Genomic DNA, 25,360 nt, shown 5'->3' with positions numbered 1-25,360 from the left:
TTAATCCGGTTCCAATAATGCATCACTATTCATACACCCTGTTCCTTCAGTACAGAGATCTGGGTGTCATGCTTTACTCTTCCTGTCCCTCTGCACCTCCTCTTAACTAAGTTGCAAGTCTCTGACTCCTTTCCATCCCCACTGTCATTATCCTAGTTTAGGCCGCCGTCCACTCTGACCTAGATTACTGCAGTAGATGCTTGCCTCTGCCAGGTGGCTGCCTCATCTCCTAATCAGGCCAGGGACAGCAGCTCCCTTCTTGGCCCTGTTTTTTGGGAATCGTTCCTGGAAGTTCAGCAAGATTCTCTTTCTTCACCCCTCGCAACAATTCTGGGAGCTACTGACAGTTCTTAAAGACAAAGCCTGCATTTCCCTTTCTCTCTTGCACTCTCAATTCTTTAGTCCAGTGATATTTCTGAAATGCTCCTCTGCTCATGTCAGCCTCCTGCCAAAACCCTTAACTGGGGCCTGTTACCTGTCAGACAAAGTCCAGAGTCCTTAATGTGGCCCAAATCTCTGCTGGAGCTACTCCTTGTTTCCTTTATTAGCCTCCTCTGCCGTGACTTCCCTCTCTTCTGCAATGCTCTATACTCTGCCCTCTCTTCTCCCTAGGGCCTTTGCTGGCAGGTGTTTACCCTGATGCAGACACTTTCTCCGAGTTTATGCATTATTCAAGTTTCATCTTAGATTGCACTTCTCTAGGAAGCCTTCCCCGAGCCACAATCTGGCTTCGACAACCTGTGAATTCCCATTGCACCTTCTTAGGGCACGTATCACACTGTAGTGTGACTTACTATGCCCTGTACTAGATGGTAAGTTCTGTTTGGACAAGGATCACTATATTCTACTTGCCCTTGTTTCCCTAGTACCTAGCACAGTCCCTGGCATATGATAAATGTTCAGTAAACATGTACTGAATGCAAATGAAATACTCTTCCTCTCTGAAAATGTTATTAGTCCTACAGGCTGGTTAACTGAGTCTAGGAGTAGATTACAACTTTAGTAATAGCAGAAGTCAACTTAGCAACCAAGCTCACTCTTCCTTTTCCTTCCTCTATCCTTTTTTACACTAATATTTATTGAAGACCTAAGTGCCGATTTAAAGAAATACTCAGATAAAAATTAATTTGGGCCTTCTGAAGTTTGAAATAAAATTTACTATTAGTAAATAATTTATATGAATACAAAAACCACAAAACTCTTTTGAAGGCATTTTAATCTGGTAAAATAAGGTATTAGGTTAAATCACATGAAATTGCTGTTTTGTGGACCAAAGAGGTCAAATAGCAGCAATTTCATATGGTTCAATCAGATATTTATGGAAAAATGCTATATCCTATAATAGTTGCTATATTGGCACAGTGGTTTTTTTTTTTTTTTCCAGTATCTATTCCCTTCTATGGAAATTAGTAATCCTGTGTCAGCATAGGAACAGCTGGATTTTATGGTGCTATACCAAATGGTTTAGCAAATAAAAGCATGCTAAGTGAACAAAGGTGGCTGGGTATTTTTTCCTTGGTGAATGTAGATGTGTCTATGAAATACCTTATTCTTATGCTCATTGTCAGTGTTGTTTTTTTTTTAATCCCCACTGTTTAAATCTGAAAATATTTTTCCCCTTCTGAGTTGTGAAAAATACATAGGGTTTATTTCCCCCTATATTTATCTACAAGCCCTGGACACAGCACTAATAAAGTAGCCCCATTAGAAGCAACCAAGTAACACTAAAGAGACATTTCTTGCCAGAACCCATCTCAACAGGTGTTTATGTAAAACTGAGAAACGAGAGCATGAAGATGGTTTATTATGGGAAGAATTTTTATAGGGCTTTGGTTGCAGTGCACTCTTCTGTGACCAAGCAACTTGATGGCTGTGATAGACTAGTGATGTCATTGTGATGTCAGTACTCCTACTTATCCTGCACATGCTTGCTGGTTTGGAACATTTTATGTTGAACTGTGATAAGGCAAACAAGACAGTTCTGTATGCAGGAACCCGTCATGGCAGTAACTGGAGATGAAACGGGTAAGAGTTTTAAAGAGGGGTTTTAAATCTGCAGATTTTTTTTTTTGAAGTTGTAGAAAAGATAAATTATTTAGGAACGCCTGAGTGTTTCAAAAACTGTTGATTTGTCTGGTATCTTACGAGTAACAAGTTTCTTTACTATATAGTTTCATGTTCGGCTCACTCTGCTAACGCACCTTGGTTAGCTCAGCGTTACACTGCTTACTTGACCAAGGCAGTAATCTTCTCTCCTTGTTGCCTTCTCTCTTGCCACTCTGCTTTACCAAAATAAGCTGTTACTTCATCTGCAACCTGTTGCAAATTCAGTCCTGCTACAAGTTAAAAGCTCCGTACTCTTCACGTTGTTTGGAGAAAAAAAAAAAAAGCTCATTTCATTACTGTGTGCCAAAGTAGTCCAAACAGACTCGGAAAGCGTGTTATGGATGTTTGCCTGCTTGCTTCTTTCCTCCTGTGTTGAAAATGGTCTGTTCCTCAGCTAACTGAGTTCAAAGGGCTGACGTCATTACATTTCCTGGAATCGTGTTTCAGCAGGGAAGTGGAAAAGTTAAACTCCAAGCGAGCGAGCCGCACATTGACGTCAGCCCGAGTCACGCAGCCGTTTAGTCAGTTCCTTTCTGCTTTGTCAAGTGCTGCTGACAGGTTTAGAATGGCTAATTAGCTCGCCGCGGCTCGGTCTCCAAGATCGTTCTCACACTGAGTAGCTTTCTCCTGTAAGCGTTCCTCGGCTCACATTCCCATTGAGGTGAGTATCTGCTTGAAGCGGGGAGCTCGACTGAAGCTGTTAAGGCTTGCGGGAGCGGGAGCTGGGGAGCTGCTGGCAGACTGGGGCTGAGCCCCTGGGGCGGGCGTCCTCCCTCGCACGTGCCTGCGTGCGAAGGCGGCTGTACTTAGCTGGAGGGCTTCGGGCTCGGCCCCAGCTCCCTGCCAACCGGAGCTCGTGAGGCAGGGTGCCCTCTGCTGCTCAGTCGGGGAAGTGCTTCGCTTTCTGTGGTCTAAATTTGAAAGCAGTTATTCTTTCCATGGTTCAGTTTTCTTAGTAATTTTACAGACAGTGATTTTTAAAGGCTTCGTTGGGCGTGTCCTTCATGGGGTGGCAACGTTGTGTATCCAGTGGCGTCTTATTTGTAACCCAGTACTGAATTTGCAGTTGATTTTCAGGAAGAATGGATAATTATGAACAGCTTACCCACAGTGAAGCTCTTCAGAGTGAGTGGGTCTCAACCCTCCTCCTCTAGGGTAACAGTCCATTGATTGGAGTATTTAAATATAACATTTTACGAGGAAGTAAAACTTGTATGACTTTTTTTCCCCTAAATTGTCTCAGGAGCTGTTGTTTTCCTCAAAGAAGAGTTTTTGTGAAGTTATAGAAATGCCACAGATTGCAGTAACTTTCACGTAACAAATTTTTTATAGGAGATGGATTTACAGTTATCTCAAATACTGCATGTCATACGATTCCCAAACTCAAAAGGCATTTTTGTGCATATATTTATTTCCTACAAATTGTTTTTAATCATTACTTGTAAATAAATGAACTTTTAAAATATATGTTCTGTTCTTACAGAATGAACTTACTATCCTTTAAGAAACCTTTTTTTCAGTCTCATTAATAAGATTTGCATGTTCCAATTTTAAATTTTTAAACTGCTGAAACTTAAAAAGGTCAAACTTTATAGGGCACTTTTTCACAAGTTTTGTTTTCAGGTAGCAATGATTACTTTTTTAAAAACCTGGTCACTTCTCAAAGAATCATTGCTACTTGAAAACAAAACAAAATAGAACCAATTTTATTATTTCTCAAAAAAGTGAAAAGAATAAGGGATTTTTTTCCTAAAATGTAGTGAAGCAGCTCTGGGACCCAGGCCTCTGGATTCTCAATTCAAAGGGATTATTCCTCCCAGCTGGGCTAACCATGTGGCTTGCTCTAGATGAGTGGCTTGCAAACTCTTTCACCATGACCCACATTTTATACCAGGATGCAGTAACCTATGTGTGTGTGCCCTATATTTATATAAAACAACTTTCATAAATAATACTTAACATTTATTATATGTATGTGCTCATTCTTTTTCTATTCTACTTCCTTTTTTGAATACTATAATTATATTTTTTAGAGTAGTTGTAGTTTTACAGAAAAATCATGCAGAAAGCAGAGTTCCTATATACCTTCCATCCAGCCCTCCATGTTATTAACATTTTGCATTTGTGTGGACATTTTTTACTGCTGATGAACCAGTATTATTATAATTATTAATTAAAGTCCATAGTTTACATTAGTGCTCATTCTTCATATTTTTTGTTTCTATGTTTGGTTTTTAACATTCTTATTGTGGTAGCATACGTCCAACATAAAATTTCCCATTTTAACCACTTTAAACTATTTATTTTACTGCTCTTCTTGACCATGAAATTGATTTTATGGCCCATTAATGGTCTATAACTTACAGTTTGAAAAAATCAGAATCAGGCATCTAACAGTTAAGACTGGCCTAGAAAAGGTTTTTGTTTGTTTGTTGTTTTTTTTAAAGATTTATTTTTATTTATTTAATTCCCCTCCCCTCCCCCAGTTGTCTGTTTTCTGTGTCTTTTTGCTGCATCTTGTTTCTTTGTCCGCTTCTGTTGTCGTCAGCGGCATGGGAAGTGTGGGTGGCGCCATTCCTGGGCAGGCTGCTCTTTCTTTCACGCTGGGCAGCTCTCCTTACGGGCGCACTCCTTGCGCATGGGGCTCCCCTTCACGGGGGACACCCCTGCGTGGCAGGGCACTCCTTGCGCGCATCAGCACTGCGCATGGCCAGCTCCACACAGGGTCAAGGAGGCCCGGGGTTTGAACCGCGGACCTCCCATGTGGTAGACGGACGCCCTAACCACTGGGCCAAAGTCCGTTTCCCTAGAAAAGGTTTTAACAGCATGTACTTCTTAGGGTCATGGAATGAAATATGAACAATTAATATGTATAACTTTTAGGATATTACTGATTCTGTTTAAATTTTTATTAAAATCATTTTTTGCTTTATAGTCCGATTGTGTTAGGAGTATAACTTCATATCCTTTAGATTTGAGTCTCGAGTTTTATTCAGCCTGGATTTCTGAATTATTAAAAACAAACATCTCAGCACATCCGAATATGTAATGCATTATAACAAGCGTATGTGTTACCTTTGTAAAAGGATGCTGCTGGAAATTATTTTTGTGTGTGTGTGTGGAAATTTTCATTTAACGAAATGGTTCTGATCAGGTTACAGCTGCTCCTTGAAGTTACTAGCAAAGCATGTCATAATCTGTTTGGAAAAGAAAATAATCCCTTACCTACCATAATGTTTAATAAAACTCTAAATTTGTATGGAAGGTTTATTGAAATTGCTATTTTCCCACCGTTTTTGCAATATTTTTAATGAAATATAATTGGAGATAAGTGTTTTCACTTTGCCCTGTTTTATTTGTCTAACTGAATGTATTGCCTAACAAAATAGTGATAATACTTTGCATTTATGTAAACTTTAAAATTAAAAAAACACTTAATGTTACAAATAAGCATATAAGTATAAATTGGGGTAATTGCCATCCAAGAGACTAACAGGAAGGGAATAAATGAGAAGCCAACAAGAAGCAGGTAATATATGCTAAAGGATCAGGGCAGGCCTCCCTGAGGAAACACATTTAAATACAAAAAAGGAGAAGCGAGTCCTTGCTGTTGGACTCAGGGCAGATATTATTATACTCATTTTACATGTTACCAAATGCAGATCAGGGAGGTAAATGACTCTTCTAAGCTTTTACAGACCTTACAAGTGATGAACCAAGTTCAGATCTTCCAAAGACTCCAAGTCTGGTGCTAGTCACACCATATTATATCACTCCTTAAAATTTACATAACATTGATAAATTGATGTTAATGTAGCATGAATTAGAGAAGTATGATACATTCTGTTTATGAAATATATAAATTTAACATTTTAACCCCGTCAAAATGGACTTTTTTCTAGAATATTTATTTTTATTCTCCCAGGACAATAGAGCATATATTTGACATTATGTAGAACTTTAAATTGCAGTATTCATAGTTTGACATCTTTTACATAGACTCTTTCAGTCCAAGATTTTCAATAAGTGAACAACTCAGGATGGTTTCTAATGGATGACTTTAAGTAAAAATATTTAATGACTTAATTCTATTCAGACTATGTGCTGTAGTAGTTATAACAGATTTGAAAATGTTCAGTGGTTAAATAATTGTTTTTATCTAAGATTTAATTTTCCTGGAGAAAATGGAGCAATGGAGAGAGGAGAATTTTGGCAGTCTGGAACCTTCATGCGAAGACAAGCCTGATTTGGGTATTAGGGCATTGTGTTAGTTGGGAGGGAGAGAACAAAACAAAACAAAATCAGAAATGCTGGTAGCTTATTCTCAGTGCTATGGAGAGAAATCCCCTGCTTAGAAATAAGATTCTAAGGTTACTTCTACTGTTGCTTTAGGATTAATGGCACATAGTGAAATGTCCCATAAAGTTAATGCACTCAGTACCTCCAAGCACTCATTAAATAATCAAACAAGCATATAAAATCTCCTCCATTTGGAGTATTGATGAATTGTTTCACTTTGGAAGTTATCAAGATAGGTATTTGTCTGGGTTTCTTCTTTCTCTCTTTGTTTCCTTCTCTGACTTGTGGGGGGTGGTTCAAGTTTTGTTTTTAACCTATCTGACGAAAATATAACATTTGGTCATTTGTGGTTCTCCACCTTTGAGATTCTATTTTTAATGATGATATACATGGAAAAGCTTATTTTATGTTATCTTTTATTAATTTATTCTCTAAAGGGATATAACAAAATATACTGTAAAATATTGAAGGTTTTTTAGTAGGTCTAGTTTTAAGCAAAGTAAGGAATAAAAGCCATACATCTCATTATTCTATTCCCCTGTTTGTTAGAAGGGAAATTCCAGGGGAAAATATATTTATGGATGTTATATGCCTTTTAACTAATATACAGTATAAGCATAATTTGGAACATTGTCTTTCAGAACTTAAGGAAGGGAAGAGGAAGGGAACTAACATTTGCTGAATTCCTACCATGTGCCAGGCACTGTGCTAGACACTTTGACATACATTACAGGGTTTATTGTGAGTATTAAATGAGATAATGTATCCCCATTTTACAGATGAGGAAACTGAACTTGCCCCAAGTCACATGGCTGGTAAGTGGCAGAGCTGGACTAGAAACCAGACTCCAAATCCCATGCTTTTTCTGCGTACCGTGTTTAAAGCTTGCAAAGAGAGGTATGAAGTTAATGACCAAAACTGAGAGTTGTAGGACTTTTCTTTGCCCATGAAATACTTGATACTAAACTGAAAAGAAATTTTTTTTTTAAATGCCAGGTGTTAGATGGTTGGAAATACATTATAATAAGAACTCTGCTTCTAAAATGCCAGATTGGATGACTAGTATCTAAGGGAAGATTTAGGAAATAATGCCTTTTATCAGGAAAGGCATTTTGAATAAACATATAGCATCTTGTAAGGTTTTCATACCTTAGTGTTAAATAAAGACTTAAAGTCTTAGCTATTATAATAAGTCTACAAGAAAGACCGCTTATTTTTTCATAGAAACTTTCCAGATGTCATATAAATATTCCAAATGACAGATTCCAAATGTAAAAAATCATAAGAAGTTCAATATTTACTTGGTATTGTACACATAAACTCACCAAGCACCCATCATATGCCAAGTACTGTGCTAGATTCTAAGGGATACCAAGATAAAAAAGATGCTGGCCCTGACTTGTCTTAAAAGGTTTTCCTTTCCTGAAAGTAAAATTAGTGTATAAATATCTTCTTTAAAATTATTTTCTTCAATCATGATTTTTAAGCCCCCACTGATGACCCATTTTATTTTCAGAAATAATTTATACAGTGAAATTCTGGAATAAAATATTTTTCACACATAGTAGTTAAATGGCACAGGAATTGGCCCTTATACAACTACAAGTATATAAATATGTCATCAAAAATGTAGGAAAGTTCTTTGAACTGTGCTTCAAATGTATCTAATCTGCTTTTAATTACCACTTAGTTCATAATACTAGAAACTAAAGCTAACTAAGATAAATTCTTTTTTCACAACTTTTTGAAAAATAAAATTTTTGACATTTGGATTTTCTTAAAATAGATTCTCTTTGCCCATATCTTTTTATGTACTTTCCTAATAAGATCCTATATGATTAAATGAAATTTATATATTGATACTTATTCAGTGACCATTAGAAGTGTGTTGTATTTATTGTTTGGGATATTACAGAAATTTATACTAATGCATACTAATTTATACTATACTTAGACTAATTTATACTAATTACGTTTCTGGCTAGAACTGAGTTGTAAACACTGTTTTTGGTTGCTGGAAATAAAATGGACATATGGTATGGCTGAAAAATAGTAACAAAACCCAGTTTTTTAGCTAACCTCCCAAAACTAATATATCGAATATCACTCCCTCCCAAGTTGTCATTTTAAAGTGATATTTTTTTCTGAGCTGCTGCTCAAAATGTTTTAAGAATGCTTCTTTTGGAATTGCTGTAGCACGTTCTTTTCGTTATCTCCCATGGTGCCAAATTTGGTCCTTTGAGTTTTGTTTCAGTTTTTGGAAACAGGCAGCAGTTGCTTGGAACCATTTCTGGTAAATGTAAGACCAGTGGATGAGTTTTATTCCTCATCTGTGAAGTAGTCTCCCCCAAGCCCCCTTTTTCTTTTCTTTTCTTTTTTTTAAATGAATACTCTTAAGCAAGCTCTTGGATATTATGTAAACATTCTGCTCTAACTTTACATTACAGAAAACAGCAAATGTATACAAAATGAGAGAGGAGTATAATGACCCCCTCTGCTATTTTCTATGATTTTATTGCAATTCTTTATAAGCAGTGTTTGGAAAGAACAGCTCTACACCTAGGCCTGCATCTGTGCTGCTGCAAATGTTAACATAGTGACATGTAAAATTCTCATTAGTCACTGGCTATTGTTCCAATTTTAGAAAGCCTGTGTAACCTCCAGCTGTACTGTTGTTTCAACCTTTATTATCCCATAACCTTCTTTCCTGGATGTGGGTAAAGAGAAGAGAGGGGAGAACTTCATTCTGTGCTCCACTCAATTTCCTATGACAGTGTGATTAAGATATTTAAAAAAACAAGCAAACAAAAAACCTTTATAAGTTAACAGTTTGTAATTGGTGTTAAAATTATCCTCTTAAATATTTTAAAGCTATAAAATTTTCTCTGACAGAATGAGCATCTATATTATACAGTATTCTGAATAGTCAACAAAAACACATTTAGGACTTTGCCCAAGTTCAATAATAGAAATTTTGCTGGTGATCATTATATTTTATCACAGTATTTATCACCATTGTTTTTAAAATTACATGTAGAAGGAAGAGGCAATATAACGTTATAATGGCATTTTTATTAATTATGAAACCTTATAAATGATCTTTCCCAAAGCCATATATATATATATATTCTTTTCACCTAATTCTTGAGCCATTGGGGGGGAAATGGCATATACCCAAATAAAAACACAGAGATGTGTTAATTTTTGTTTAACTTTTAAATATTGCTTGGCTCTTTCCAATGATAATATCCCATTTGGGTGTAAAAGTCTTTGCTTCCCATTTGGGTAAAAATTTCAGTTTTTACTCTTTGGGTATAATACATTTTAATGCAATATGGAAGTGATGCATTTTCAACTTTGATTAGCATTTGGTTCAGACTAGTAGACTAGTTTTGTGTGTGTGTGTGTTTTTAAGGTTTAATAGCCTTTTTTTTTAACCTTTTTCTTGCATTTAGCTTTCAGAAAGCATGTATTTATAATATTAGAGTGTCATAGTAACTCTGTAGTATCAGTTCTCAAAGTGGTATCAGTGGTGTAGAAACATGTTTTGACACTCAAATCCATCTGTCTTTTTTAGGAAGCTGTGTTTATTGTGGTAGATTGATCTGAATATAAATTAGAAAACTTGGAGTACTTACTTTTGTATTCCACTTGAGTACTAAATAAATATTAAATCTGTCTTTTAGCTATGTGATTATACTATAATTAGAAAATAATTTTTAAAAATGAATATTTAGAAATATATCCCTAACTGAAGAAACCTAAGAGACAAAAATTATATTTCCTCAGAGAAACAGTTTTAAGTAGAAGTTTGTGTTTGATTCAGTTTTTTATTTTTAACTGAAAACATAGTGTTCTCAGTCCCTCCTGTGTCTCAGCCACTTTCTGCGAACAGGACTTGTACTTGAAGAGATTCAGTAACTGTTTACAATATAGGAAAATCTCTTTACTGTAATATTCAGAGAAAAAAAATATTCTCCTTAATTAAAATTTTTGCAGTGGTGTGCTAGAGCTGGCTCCTTCTAGTTTTCTAGAGCTGATTCTTAAATTTTAAGGATCTTTGTGAACTGGTTGTTAAAACAACCATTGTTAAAAATTAAACATATATATTTAAACATTAAAACAACATTAATAAAACTCAGAACTTATAATTTCTAATTATTTTTCTCTGTGTTCTTTAAGTTATCTGCATCTTTTTATCTGCATGGTTTAGTGTTTACTGTCCATCTCTTCCCAACTCTTCATGCAGGGAAGTCAGGTTGGTAGCTTGAAATTGACCTTGGTGAGAGTTCATATTTACATCATGAGAATCAACAGACACTACAAATCAGCTTTTTCCCCCCCAGAGGACTGATTGTTAGGCATTTATTAGCACACCACTGATTTTAGGCTAGATGGACTTTTGGTTGAAAAGCTTCTCTACTTTAGCCTTTGTTACAATCTGTCTAAAATGCATTGGGACATTTTTCTACCCTAAACGTGTAGACCATGCTGAATGTCATTGTTCCAAAAGCTGAACAAAAAAGGTCTTTGATACCTAAGATTCTTATTATCTCAGAATAAACATCTTAAATATGAACAAGATCACCTCTTAGGGCATGTCAGAAGAGGTATGCTATTTCCAGGTCAATTTTATGTAAAATGTCAAATTGTAAATTGTTTATATAAGCTTGTAATATTCTGTTTCATTACAGCCGCCACTGGTGACATGCCAACCTACCAGATCCGAGCTCCTACAACGGCCTTGCCACAGGGAGTAGTGATGGCTGCCTCGCCGGGCAGTTTGCACAGTCCCCAGCAACTAGCAGAAGAAGCAACACGCAAACGAGAGCTGAGGCTAATGAAAAACAGGTAAGGCATTTCACTAGAAAGTAACAATCACTTATAAGACACCTATTTATTTTACTGTGGGACTTTTAAAAAGTTAGGCTCTTCCTAAACTCCTTCTTCCGTGGAAAGTGTTACGTGGTATTTCACATGGATTTGTGCTCTTCATGCAGTGATAACTCGATTGGCTTCTGTAAGAGTTCTTAGCCATTAAACCATTTCATCAGCAGGAGGTACCTCCCTATTTGTTGGTTAGAGTAATATCCAGTAGCTACATGAATTTTTAAAATGTTGATGGCAGAACTTCATTACAAAGAAAGGTTTGTTTTGTATTTGGTAATTACTCTGTAAAGTAGGTAGTATGTGAAATTTTTTAGCTTCTTTATGAGCATAATACATTTAAGTGTAAATTAAGCTTTTTTTTTTTAGTTTTTTACATATAGTTTCATCTATTTTGTAACTTTTTCTCTGTCATACTGAAATTTGTAGTGATTCTGATGAATTCTAGTAGTAAAAATGCAAATACAAAACAACAAATGGAATTAAAACTAACATCACCCCACCACTTAGAAATAGATACTAAAATTATAGTATATATACTCCAATCCATTCATTCTCATTGTCTCTCTTTTGTACACTGAAGAATTCAACAGATTACCAGAAGTGGGATCATTAGGCTATACATTCCTTTATCAGTGGTTGTTCCTGGTTTACTAAATCATACTAGATTCATACTTTTCATCTCCAGCATTTGCTCGGAAATCCTAAAGGACTGAATGGGTGGGTCTCACCCAGTATCTAGCTGTTTTACAGAAGTCTTGATACCAAAGATCCCTAACTTTGCTGTGATGGAGGTATATGGACACTTCAAAACTTTACTTTCAGAGGTCACAGGTGCTGTGAATATAATTGCCTGTCTGGTCCTGGAATATACATTGTGAAGTCCAGTTAGAAATATAAAGTATGATATTAAAGCAAATTTTAGAATTATTCATTGATGTCTTACTTTCCCAAAGCCAATAAGAACGAAGTAGCCTATTTCTCTTCTGTCCTTATTCGCTAGTTTTATTTTTGAGATTTTAAGATTTTTAAGTAGAACTACCAAACTGAAATAGATAAAATAGTAGACAGTGGGCTCCTAGAAATTTGTCACACAACTACCCGTCTACACATAAATATGTGATCTCCATGAGGAAAAAAAAATCATAAAATTTTACGTTTTAAAAAAATAATAATAGTTATTTGGGCTGCAATAATAAAAACCTTGAAAGTAGAGGCTTGAACTTGTAGGTGGCCTTTTGATCTTATGTAATAGATTCAGGGGTAGGCACAGCCAGAACAGAGATTTAACAAGTGTCATTAAGGATCCAGGATCCTCTTCCTACTCTATCTTCAGCATATATCATTCATTCTTATGATCACAGTATGGCTGCCACACCTCCAGACATTGCATCAGACTGGAAGAAGGGGGAAAGGATAGAGCCAGAAGTTGGGCTGCTAAAGACTGGCCCTTCTGAAAACCTCTTCTAGAGGACCCACCCAGTAACTTTCATTGGTTAGAACTAGTCTTTAGTCCCTAATTGCAAGGGATTCTGAGATAGTAGATGTATTTTGGCTTTCCTATCTCAATTTCAGAGTAATACAAAAGAAAAGCAGATTATAGATGATGATTAGGTTGATCAGTATTGACCATTGGCAAGTCTGAAGTGCTTTATTTCTACTATTTCTTTAACTCACATCAATGTTCACATGAAATAAGTTCTGCTGTTAACCTCACATTGCAGATGAGAAACTTGCGGTTCAGTGAGGTTAGGTAATAAGTTACTCAAAATCACACAGCCCAAACTGAACGTAGCCAGGGTATGCAGTCAGGTGGTCTTTATATTCCAGAGCCTATCCCCTTACACTCCTACGAGGTATCCTCAAAACAGCCTTGAACGTAAGCTTCAGATTTATACTTTGTGGTAAGTATCTGGGTTTTACTTATTAAAGTGAAAGACCTCTTAGACACTCTCCTTTCTTTTTATTTTTTGGCTGACATGCATAATATATACTTAATTACATTATATTTCTGCTAATCCAGCAAAAGTTTTCATTTCTTTACAGCCATCTCAATTTTTCCTCTTCACCATGTCTTTCCTCTCCATGCTGAGGATATACCCAGACAAATGCACAGCTTGAATGTTGAGCTAACTATTAATAGAAGAACAGGTGTTTTCCGTAGCTGAGAAGTATTCAGGAATGTGCCAACTACTGATGGGATCATTTAAATTTTGGGCTTGGAACATTTTGACTCTAGAAACATGGACACACACACAAATGTATTGAGTATGAAGTATGGGTATTTACCGTAAACAGCTGGGTAAATAAAACTTTCAGAATTAAATGCCCCACAGCACTGTTGTTAGGTATTTAAAATTTAATCTAATGGTAACTTGTTTTGTAAAATGATTACCTTCCCTTCTGTCTAGAATTTGTTATAATGATTTAATCAGGAAAACCATCATATTCACAAATGAATTTTATTCCTTTGTAAAAGAGACTTGAATTGTCTTCCCAAACAGGCAACTTTATAGATGTCCTGGGATTTACTCTAAACTTTTCCCTGAGAATCATGTAGATAAAATTGAAATTTAAAATATTAATATTTTAGCCAGTTCAGTTTACTTTTACATTTTCTATATTTCTGTTAACCAGTTGAGAAGTCTGAAAACTTTGTGAGTTCACAGGGTGAGTGCACTGTTTTGGCTAGGAAGTGTAGGAGTTGATCTTTTCTTGCAGTTCATTGGGATTTCAAGGTCTCTTTCTGCTTACTCTTGCTTCCCAAAGAGAAAACACAGATATCCAGTTGTTAGTGGGAGTCAGCAACCCTAAAAATAAAACAATTGGCCAGATCTGTTGTATGTATCACACTCAATTTCAGGATTGCAGCAATGTTAATTGTCATCACAGTAACTGGTTTTCAGACCGTCAGTGCTATTTTTGCTAAAATGTATTTGAATTATAATATGTTTCAGTGTAGGCTTTTTTGATGGATTAAGTTAGTGACTGGTACTGATATACCCCATAAGACGTTATTCTTGAATACTCTAAAATAAAGCTGTTATCAGACAGATTATTCTGTAGGGAAGTTAAGCGAAGTACTTGTCACACCTGAACCAGGATGAAAAGGAGAAAGGCCATGTTGGCTCTCTTCATTGTTGCATGAAAATGACTCCCTGGACGCATCCCTTTATTTGTGCTTGTTGCTTTGGCTGCTGGTCTGGTCTTTTTTCTTTTGGGCATGCCTACAGTGCTTTAAAATTCAGAATATGGCATATTAAATGCACAGGACTGAAGAGCAGTCTTGAAATACACTTTAGAGTTACTGAGTAACTTCCTCATCACAATTTTAAGTCTGGTGTTCTCACATTCCTGGGTTTAAATTGTCTGAATTAGTGAGCGTTGTATTATGTGCTCTGCTTTTTTTCCTTCTTCAATTTTCAGAACCAGTGTCCATTTCATTTTGGTATATAAAAATGTACATCTTTTGATTCCTGTTATATTTAGATATGTGTTTTCTAGCCAATAAACTTTCTTGCAGTTGTGATTGATCTTGTTTTACTGAGAGTTAGTCCAAAAATAAAACTCTATATTGACATTAAAGCTTTCTGAGGATTAATTATTCTCTTTATTTTCTATCAAATAACTTTTAACTCATTGTGATGAATACGTGGCTCTTGGTAGACAAAAATAATGAAGGATCTGTAAATGTTTTTGTAGAAATTCCCCTTGGGGATGTGGTCCTCTTGTTTCGGGTTACTGAAAACAATTCATTGATATGGTCATTGTTCTCATGGAAGAGCATCCTAAGGAAACACCATTTGAGATGAATGCTGGGCAAATTGTGCACTCACGTTGTTCCTGTTGTCTTACAGTATGTTTTACACAAAGGCATTGTGCTTGGTTCCACTTGTTCTGTGGCTTTGTATAGACCTTATCCAGGATTGACTGGCTGTTGAGTTTGGGGGGCAGAAGTTCATTGAGCCACTCTGGATTGTGTTGGGAGGTTGTTCCTGTAGTCATTTGCCTTGTGTTGGTTCCAGGGAAGCTGCCCGGGAGTGTCGCAGGAAGAAGAAAGAATATGTCAAATGTCTTGAAAATCGTGTGGCTGTGCTTGAAAACCAAAACAAGACTCTCATTGAGGAACTCAAGGCCCTCAAAGATCTTTATTGCCATAAAGCAGAGTAACTGTCTTTGACTTGGACCTTGTTTACTATGAACTCTAATCAAGGCAGGAGTTGCAGCAATTCTAATTGCCATGTGGACTTGTGGAAGGGACACTTGTGACCCTTAAGAATCCAGTTTGGCTTTAGTGTTTGAAATTGAATTGGGAGTATTGTTCCAAGATTTGGAATGCAACCATGATCACACATTTACTGAACTTACTTCAATCCATCTGTCGGTAGCATGCAAAAAAATGTTTTGTTTGCCCTTTTGCTTCTACTTTTTTTCAGGGAAGCTGCTAAAGAATGTCGCCGTCGAAAGAAAGAGTATGTAAAATGTCTGGAGAGTCGAGTTGCGGTGCTGGAAGTTCAGAACAAGAAGCTTATAGAGGAACTTGAAACCTTGAAAGACATTTGCTCTCCCAAAACAGATTAGTAGAAATTTTTAAATGTGAACTGATTACAACATGTACAGTTGCTTTTGAAGGCAATACAATATATAGCCGGCAAGAATTATGGCTTTTTTCCTTTGTATCATTCATCTTATTCTCTAAATTCTAACATTCCTAAAATGCTTCACTGTACTTTGTTGACTCTTAGCTGTAACTTCAATTTTTTAAGAGACAAACTGTAAAAAAATGTATGTAACAAATTCTTAAGATGCAATATTTGTAAGACTTGTTCCGATGCCACATATTTGCAGTTCCCAATCTCTGTGTCATGAATAGTGTCCTATGCAATAAAATTTTTTGCAGGTATTTAAAGAAATCATTTTAGGAAAGGATGATCAAAGACAGTGCACCCAGCAGTACATTGAAAGTAAATCCCCCCAAAAATACCTCAGGAAAGAATTGAAAGTGTATCTAATGACATGCCTATATGAGAATAATAGCCTATAAATGAATTTATGGCATTTGCTGATTTTTATATTAGTTGCTTTGTAAAGAAGATATTGTATTGCTGCCTTTGAATGCCATAGTTGAAGAGAGTTTTTAATAGAACCATGTTGGTTGCACTTTGTAGTGTTTGGTACTCATTTAAATATCAACATTTACTAGTTTTTACACTATTGTGTAATATAAAAGAGCTTGTTGATGTTTTTAGCGTCGGTTTGATCTTACCAAATGGAAGTTATAACAAATTTTTACTATCTGGAATTTTGAGTTAAAGCTTATTAGAATTGAATTTACATATTTTCAAGGATACAAGCCAATTTTCTACTGGGTCATGATCTTTGCCAACTCATCAGAAGTAAGGCCCCAGCGCTTTTCATATACAGATGAGAAAAACCAGGATTAGAGATTCAGCTGTGTTATGGACTAGGCCATTCTGCAGATGGTCTAGACATCTGCTGATGGCCCTTTATTTTGAGTTTTAGCTGACAACTGCAAGAGTTTTAAAGTAAAAATAAAAACAACCCAAGATTTTCTTTATTTACAACAGCTTAAAGTCCACATTTAGAAGAAACTTCTTTTTCCCTTAAAAGGTACTGGAGATTGAACCTAGGACTTCGTACATGGGAAGCAGGCACTCAGCCACTGGGCTACATCCACTCCCCAATGAGAGATGGCTTTTCGTTTGTTTTTAGAAGTATCAGGGATTGAACCCAGGACCTTGTACATAGGAAGCACACACTCAAGCACTTGAGCTACATCTGCTCCCCTAGATGAAACATTGTGGTGTCAGCACATTCAGATGAAGTACATTCCAACAAGAGAGCAGTATTATTACTGGTATCCATATTTTGTCCTATTTTTATAATAAATAAATGTTGAGAGTGTAAGCCCAAAGCCCTGACCATATAATATGCCATCTCAACTTCACTCATGGAACATTTCTTGAATGCTCTTATGTGCTCAACCCTGCTGTTTGTTCTACTGTAGCTTCACATTTGCTAAGGATTTCCCTCTGCCCCCTTCCTCACAGTCTCACCAGAAGAACTGGTTAATTAATGTGTTATATGCTGTTTCCCCATGTTGTCATACTTCCTTCACTTACCTGTAACTTCCAGAAGGTAAGGCAAACTACATTTTGCTTATTCTTCCATCAGAGTTTGAGCTCTGAATTTGTTTTATCTCAATTTTTGTCTTTTCTTCTACAGAGAAGTAAGAGGATAAAAGAAGACAAATAAGAAAAAGGAAAACCCAAAATTTCAGGTGAAGAAAAACAGTACTTTGCATGTATTCATTTATTCAGTCAGTCATTCACTATAAATTAAGAGCCTCTTGTGTACTCAGAGGGGTAGACACACAAATCAGCACAAGATTGACCAAGTTAGAGGCAATAAATACTATTGATTGGAGTTAGAAATTAATATAAGGGATTAATATAAGAAACTATATAGGAAGTGACTGATATTGCTGGGGGACAATGCTATTCCAGCAGTGATTATAGAACATGCTCTCTATCCAAGGGGCAGAAATTTTGGAGGGTGGTAATGTTAGTGCTCGCACAAGAATTAGTTTCGTTTTAAAAAGTAAAAGTGTGTGTGTATATACTATATAAAACAGACTATGTCAGAGGAAATTACTTGGGGTCCCAAGTAACAGAAACCCCTCCTCTCTTCCCTTGCCTGCAGATGGTTTAAACAATAAGGACATTTTATTATCTCAGAAAACAAGAAGTCCAGAGGTGGGAAATCCCAGGGTGGCTGAAATTAGTGAATTGACAATGACATCACAACCATTTCCTTCTGATCCATTTGCTCTCTGATTAGGCTGGTTCCCCTTAATCCTACTATTACTGTCACAGTTCCAGGCTCCAGAGATGGAAAAGGAACACCCATTTCTTTTGTCCTGTTTTCAGAGGAAGGACCCTTGCACAGAAGCCTTTCAGCAGCAGATTCCATCTTGTGTCTCATGAGCCAGATTTTCGTCTCAATCCCATTCCATAACCTGTCATTGGCAAGGAGAATGGAATTAAAAGCACTGGGTTACTAATGAAGATTCAACCACTGGAGCTTGGATGGTTTCTACTTCTGTGACATACACAGAACGTTGAATACAATTGGGGTTCTTGTAGCAAGGCAGAATATTGTGTAGGCAACTGAGGATGTGGCTGCTATGGAAGCAATGAGTGTTTAAACTGTGCAGGAAGCTAGGAGTTGTTTTGAAAGCATTGGAGCTTGAGGCAGCCTCTCAAAGATGCACAGAACCTTTTATCCTTGCTCATTTAATTTGTTCCCGAAACCAAAGCTTTTGCTACTAGAATAGCACAGTTTGATAGTTCGTCATTCAGTCTTGCAATAGATACTGTCTGCAACCTCCCACTGAACAGAGGAGAGTGGTAAGTTGGAAGCTTTATGTGGACACTGGACATCCATTACAAAGTTGCTCAGAATCCCAAGCTGTCACTGGACTTATGTCTTTTTAAAATTATTATTTTTCTAAAAGGTTTAGAATCAGAACTGTTGGATATAGAAATGAATGATCTTGGATCATGGGATTACACTACCTTGTCCCATTTAACTAAGTACTTCATGATGCTAAATCATGAGAAATGGGAAAATAAAGGAAGTAAACTAATGCTATGTCTTTAAATATATATGAACATTCAACTTGCTTCAGGGTAACAGGACATTTAGCATGAGCAACATATTTTGGGTGAATAACCACTGTTTTATAAGCTGATGCCTCTTTTCTTGTTCAGCCATACTTTTCAATTTTCATTTACCCCTCCTGTATTACCTTTCCCATGTGCCTGAAATACACCTTTAAAAAATATAATGAAGTAGGAGGCACTGTGTTAGGCCTAGAACACAATGGTGACCAAAAACATGCCCCTTCTCTCATGGAGCTGTAAGTCTGGGAGCCAGCCACCAACATTAATCAGGTAATGCTACAAATAAATGTATATTTGGAGCCGTGATAGACACCATGACAGAAAAGGAGTAAATAATAAGCCAGCCAGATCTTTACTCAAGTTTGAGGTAAAAGCATCTAGAAACTGCCTTCTTCCCTGCATTAGTCCAGCAAACACTGGTTACGTGCTCTCCATGTTCTAGACCCTGGGGGTAGTAAGACCAATAGAACATTGTCTGACAATAAATACATAAATACACACATACACACACACACAACATATACACATATATAATGATGACTTGTTAAACCAACATTATTTTTTAGTCTACAACCAAATATAATTATTTTGAGTATGTGTGAGGCTAGTAGAGCTGTGACCAGTTAACTAGCAAGGACATAGGACTTTGATAAAGTTTTATTATAATATGCCATGTTTTTCAGAAACTAATCTTTCCTAAGGTCATACTATAGGTACAGACCTGATTCTAAACTACTCAAGCCTAGTATATTTTAACTTTTATACCACATGGATAGCTTTTTCCTCTGTAAATCCATTTTTTCATAAGTATATTTCTTATACATTTTAGAATGTTAAATGTACTTTAATATAAAATATTTTTTTAATTCTTTCAGGAAAATTATAAAAATAGTACAAATCCTGTACAGAGAATTGCAACATACCCTCAGATCCCCAGGTCCCCCAGTTTTAACATTTTGCCACATTTGCCATCCATCTCTAGCAAACCATTTTCTGAACACTTGAGGGTAGGTTGTACACATCATGCTACTTGAACCCTTAACACTGCCATGTACATTTCCTAAGAAAAAGAATATTCATTTATGTAACTACCTGAAGTAGAGTTAGCAAGTTCAAGAAATTTAACATTGGTATAAAGCTTACAGGCTATATTTCAGTTGTTTCTTATGTTCCAATAATGTCCCTTTGAACCTTTTCTCCTGCCTTCCTGGATTCCACCCAGGATCATGTGTTGCATTTAATTGTCATTGTTTCTTTAGTTTGTTTGTTTTTTTTAATTGTGGGAACATATATCTAATGTAACCTTTCCCATCTCAACCCTCCCAAGTGTACTATTCAATCACTTTCACAATATTGCAGTATCTTCACCACCTATTACTAAAACTTTCCCATCTCCCCAAACAGAAACCCTATGTCCATTATTCATTAATTCCCCATTTTCCCTGTACCCCACCCCTGGCAACCGATACCTGCATATTCTCTGATATTTTCTTTGTGGTTACCATGGGGCCTAAATCTTAAATATTAATCCAAAATCTGTAACAATCCTGTTTGCTTTGATACCACCTTAATGAAAGTGATACACAAACTATGTTCCTATGTCCCTCTGTCCCCCTACCTTAGTGTAGTTCTTGTCACAAATTACATGTTTATACATTGAGTCCAGAACCACTGATTTATCATTTCGTTTTAAGCAGTTACCTTTTAAATCTTGAGGAAGTAAAAAGTGAAGTTAAAACAAAAAACAAAAAAACAAACCAATAGCACTGGCATTTGTATTTACCCATGTTATTACCTTCACCAGAGATCTTAATTTCTTCATCTGGCTTCCATCTATTGTCGATTGTCCTTTCCTTTCAACCTGCAGCCCTCTCTTTAGCATCTCTTGTAGGGCCAGTTTAGGGGTGATGCATTCCCTCAGCTTTTGTTTATCTGTAATGTCTTGGTCTCTCATTAAAAAATTTGAGGGGGGGAGTGGGTTTGGCTCAATGAATAGAGCATCCGCCTACCACATGGGAGGTCCAGGGTTCAAACCCTGGCCCTCCTGACTCGTGTGGTGAGCTGGCCCACGTGCAGTGCTGATGCGCGCAAGCAGACAAGCAGACAATGGTGGGGGGGGAGGAAGAGAAATTAAAAAAGCTTTAAAAAAATTTTTTTTTCTTTATTAGAGAAGTTGTGGGCTTACAAGAGCAATCATGCATAAAATACAGGATTCCCATACACCACCCCACCACCTACCTTTGCGTTGGTGTGGAATGTTATAATTGATGATAGCATGTTTTTATCATTGTACTATTAAAGTACATGGTTTAACTAGGGTTCACTTTCTATAGTGCAGTTCCATGAATTTTTTTAAAAATTTTATTCTATGATACTATGTATACAATCACACAATTCCCTTTTTAATCATGTTCAGATACATATTTCAGTACTGATAATTGCATTCACAATGTTGTGCTATGATTACCATCATCCATTACCAAAGCATTTTCATCATTCAAAATAGGAACCCTGTACTTTTGAAAACTTAACTTCCCATTCCCTATCCCTACCCCATCCCCTGGTAACCTGTATTCTAGATTGTGATCCTAAGTTTGATTATTCTAATTGTTTCAAATCAGTGAGATAATACACTATTTGTCCTTTTGCCTGGTTTCTATAGCAGGGTTCATCCATGTTGTTGCATGTAGCAGGACTTCATTCCTTTTTATGGCTGGATAATATTCCATTGTATGTATCCATCAGTTGATGGACACTTGGGTTGCTTCCATCTTTTGGCAATTGTGAATAATGCCATTATGAACATTGGTGTGCAAGTATCTCTTCAAGTCCCTGCTTTCAATTCTTTTGGATATATACCTAGTATTGGGATTGCCAGGTTAAATGGTAAAATAGTAGTTCTATATGTAGCTGTGACACTTTGATATTATTTATGAATTCCAAAAAGAGATATTGATTATGTTTGTACACTGGTCTGTTCCTCTGGGCATGATATCCTTTGATTTACATTCAGAGGCTTTATGTTTTCTTGATTATGTTAATACTAAGGCCTTGATTAAATCACGTCATGAAGGCATGCAGGGTTGAGTCCCTGCCATCTTGGTGGGCCATATAAATGGACACTCAAGAACACAGAAGTAGATAGAGAAGATACATAGAGGAAGAGAGGCAGCTCCATAGACATGGCAGAGGCCCCAGGGAGAGAGATGAGCCATTCACCTCATAGTTTACTGCTGACCTTGTAAGAGACCAGAGCAGCTGAGCCCAGGAAGAAAGGAGCCCCAGGAAGAGAGATGAGCCTTATGCCAATCTACAGCTGTGCTTGGAAGAAGCTGGACCCAGAGAGCCTCAAGAGGGAAAGGGAAGGCTGAACCCTCGCAGACGTTGCCCACCATCTTCAAGTGGCAACAGAGTTTGGTAAGGAAGTAACCTTGAGTTGGACTCCTTAGGGCCTTGTAACTGTAACCTTTTACCCTAAATTAATACCCTTTATGAAAACCAACAGATTTCTGGTACTTTGTGTCAGCGCACCTTTTGGCTGACTAGTAACAGTAGTTTTCTGAGGAAATGCCATACTATCTTCCATTTAACATTGCCACCAGCAATGAACAAGGGTTCCTGTTTCTTTGCATCCTCTCCAACACTTGTTATTTTCTGTGAAATGGTATCTCTCTGGTTTTGATTTGCATTTTCCTGATGGCCATAATGTTGAGCTCTTCATGTGCTTTCTGGCCATTTGTATAGCTTCTTCGGAGAGATGGCTATTCAAATCTTTTGCCCATTTTTAAATTTGGCTGTCTTTTAAGTTAAAGCATTTCTTTATGTATTATTGGTTTGTTGATTATTGTATTGTTTTCTATTTCACTTATCTCTGCTTTAATCTTTGTTATTTCTCTCTTTTTGCTCCCTTTAGGTTACTTTGCTTTTCTCTTTCTAGTTCTTCCAGTTTTGAGGTTAGATCTCTGATTTGAAGTCTTTTCTTTTTTAATTTGAGCATTTAGAGCTATAAATTTCTCTTACACCACTGCCTTTACTGTATCCCATAAGTTTTGGTGTGTTGTATTTTCATTTTCATTTGCCTCAAGATATTTCCTAATTTTGCTTCTGACTTCCTCTTTTACCCATTGGTTATTTTAGAGTTTGATATTTAATTTCCACATATTTGTGAATTTTCTATTTGTTCCCCCCTGTTAATTGATTTCTAGCTTCATTCTGTTGTGGTCAAAGAATATACACTGTATGATTTCAGTGTTTTTTAATTTATTGAGACTTGTTCTGTGACCTAACAAGTGATCTATCCTAGAGAATAATCCATGTGACTTAAGATGAATATGTAGTCTATTTTTGTTGGGTGAAATGTTCTATATGTGTCTGTTAAGTCTGGTTAGTTTAGAGTATCAGTCAAGTCTTATTTTTTTTATTGATCTTCTAACTATATATTCTATCCACTATTGAGAATTGTATATTAAAGTCTCCTACCATTAATGTAGAACCATCGATTTCTCCTTTCAAATCTGTCAGTATTTGCTTCATTTATTTTGAGGCTCTGCTGTTAGGTGCATATATAATTGTTACATCTTCTTACTGAACTGTCCCTTTAATCAGTATATAATGACCATCTTTGTCCCTCCTGTTTTTCATTTAAAGCTGATAATAGTATAGCTAACCCAGCTGTTTGGGGTTACTACTTGTATATTTTTTTTACATCCTTTCACTTAAAACCTACTTGTATCTTTGAATTTAAGGTGAGTTTCTAGCAGACAGCATATAGTTGGGTCATGATTTATTTATTTTTTTTAATTTTTTAAAATTTTTACTAGAGAAGTTGTAAGCTTACAAAACAATCATGCCTAATGTGCAGAATTCCTATACATCCCCTCTCCACTAACACCTTACATTGTTGTGGAACATTTGTTACAAATTATGAAAGAACATCATCAGAGCTATGGTCCATAGCTTACATTTGGTATTTTTTCCATACACCCCCCTATTATTAACACCATGTATTGGTATTGTCCATTTGTTACAGTTCATGAGAGAATACGCTCATATTTATACTGTTAACCACAGTCAGTCATCCACCACATGGTTCACTGTGTTATACAGCCCCATGCCTTGTACAATCTATCCAAAATATACACTCAGTGGCTGTCACTTTATTACAGAGTTGTGCAGTTATTGCCTCAGTAAGTTTTTTAATGTTTTCCTTTGTCCAAAAGAGAAAAACCCTATACCCCCCATTATTGACCTTTAGTGATGATACAGTACCTTCTTTGACTGATATAGCACCTTGATGCAAGAATATTACAATATTGCTGTTAATTATAGTCCATAAGTTACATTAATTGTATTTTCCCTTACCCACCTTGTAATAGTGACATACATTGGTTCTAGTTCATACATGAATATTATTGTATTTGTACTGTTAGCCACAATCCTCATCCAGCAGTTGGTTCACTATGTTATTCAGTCCCTCTATTATTCTCCGACTTTCTTTCAGTTGACATGTCCCTAAACTTCCCCTTTGAACCACAATCTTCTTTTTTTTTTAAGATTTATTTTTTTATTCCCCCTTCTCCTTTGCCGCTTGCTTGCTGTCTGCTCTCCGGGTCCATTTGCTGTGCATTCTCCTGTGTCTGCTTGTTTCCCTTTGTTGCATAATCTTGCTGTGCGAGCTCTCCATGGGCAAGAGCCATCAGCTCCCCACGGGTGCGGGCCAGCTTGCCTTCACAAGGAGGCCCTGGGAAGCGAACCCATATGGCAGACAGGAGCCCAATCGGTTAAGCCACAGCCGCTTCCCCACAATCTTATTTATAACCCAGCAGTGTTATACTCAGTATAATGTTTTACCATAAACTCTCTCCATTTCCACACTTTTACAGCTGATTAAAATTTCTACATACATTAAGCATCAGTACCCCTTCTCAGCCCTCATCCTATCTCCTGTTAACCTATACTCTAGGTTTTAATTCCATGTGTTTGTTCTTCATATTTAATTCATATTGGTGGGACTATACAACATTTGTCCTTTTGTGTGTGACTTATTTCAGCCAGTATAATGTCTTCAAGGTCATCCAATGGTATCATGTGTCCCAATTTCTGTTCTTCTTACAGCAGCACAGTATTCCATCATATATATATACATTTTGTATATTCATTCATTGGTTGATGGACATATGGTTGTTTCCATATTTTGGCTATAGTGAATAACACCATTATGAACATCAGTGTGGAAATGTCTGTTCATGTAACTGTTTTCAGTTCTTCTGGATATAATCCTATTAGAGAGATTGCTGGATCATACATCAGTTTTATATTTAGCTTCCTGAGGAACCACCAAGCTGTCTTCCACAGAGGCTGTA

At 36.5% G+C, this 25,360-nt stretch overlaps 1 protein-coding gene across 25 annotated transcripts in view; it reads left to right on the top strand.

Annotated features, from left to right (window-relative positions):
* CREM (cAMP responsive element modulator) overlaps nucleotides 1-16,452 on the top strand; it is an 80,586-nt gene extending 64,134 nt beyond the window's left edge. For 11 of the 25 annotated variants that reach the window (XM_071215428.1, XM_071215432.1, XM_071215424.1 and 8 more), the window contains 3 exons: nucleotides 7,185-7,220; nucleotides 11,100-11,256; nucleotides 15,318-16,452. In XM_071215428.1, the coding sequence (XP_071071529.1) occupies nucleotides 7,185-7,220; nucleotides 11,100-11,256; nucleotides 15,318-15,462 (338 nt within the window). In that variant the 3' untranslated portion in view covers nucleotides 15,463-16,452. The remainder of the gene's footprint in view (nucleotides 1-7,184; nucleotides 7,221-11,099; nucleotides 11,257-15,317) is intronic. The other 14 variants (XM_071215431.1, XM_004476112.5, XM_012518646.4 and 11 more) reach the window with 3 other exon arrangements.
* The last annotated feature ends 8,908 nt before the right edge of the window (nucleotides 16,453-25,360 follow it).

This window comes from Dasypus novemcinctus, chromosome 5 (genome assembly GCF_030445035.2).
Source record: "Dasypus novemcinctus isolate mDasNov1 chromosome 5, mDasNov1.1.hap2, whole genome shotgun sequence".
Taxonomy (NCBI): domain Eukaryota; kingdom Metazoa; phylum Chordata; class Mammalia; order Cingulata; family Dasypodidae; genus Dasypus; species Dasypus novemcinctus.
The sequence above is the reverse complement of the archived record's forward strand: the minus strand, read 5'-3'. Positions and strand labels throughout refer to the sequence as shown.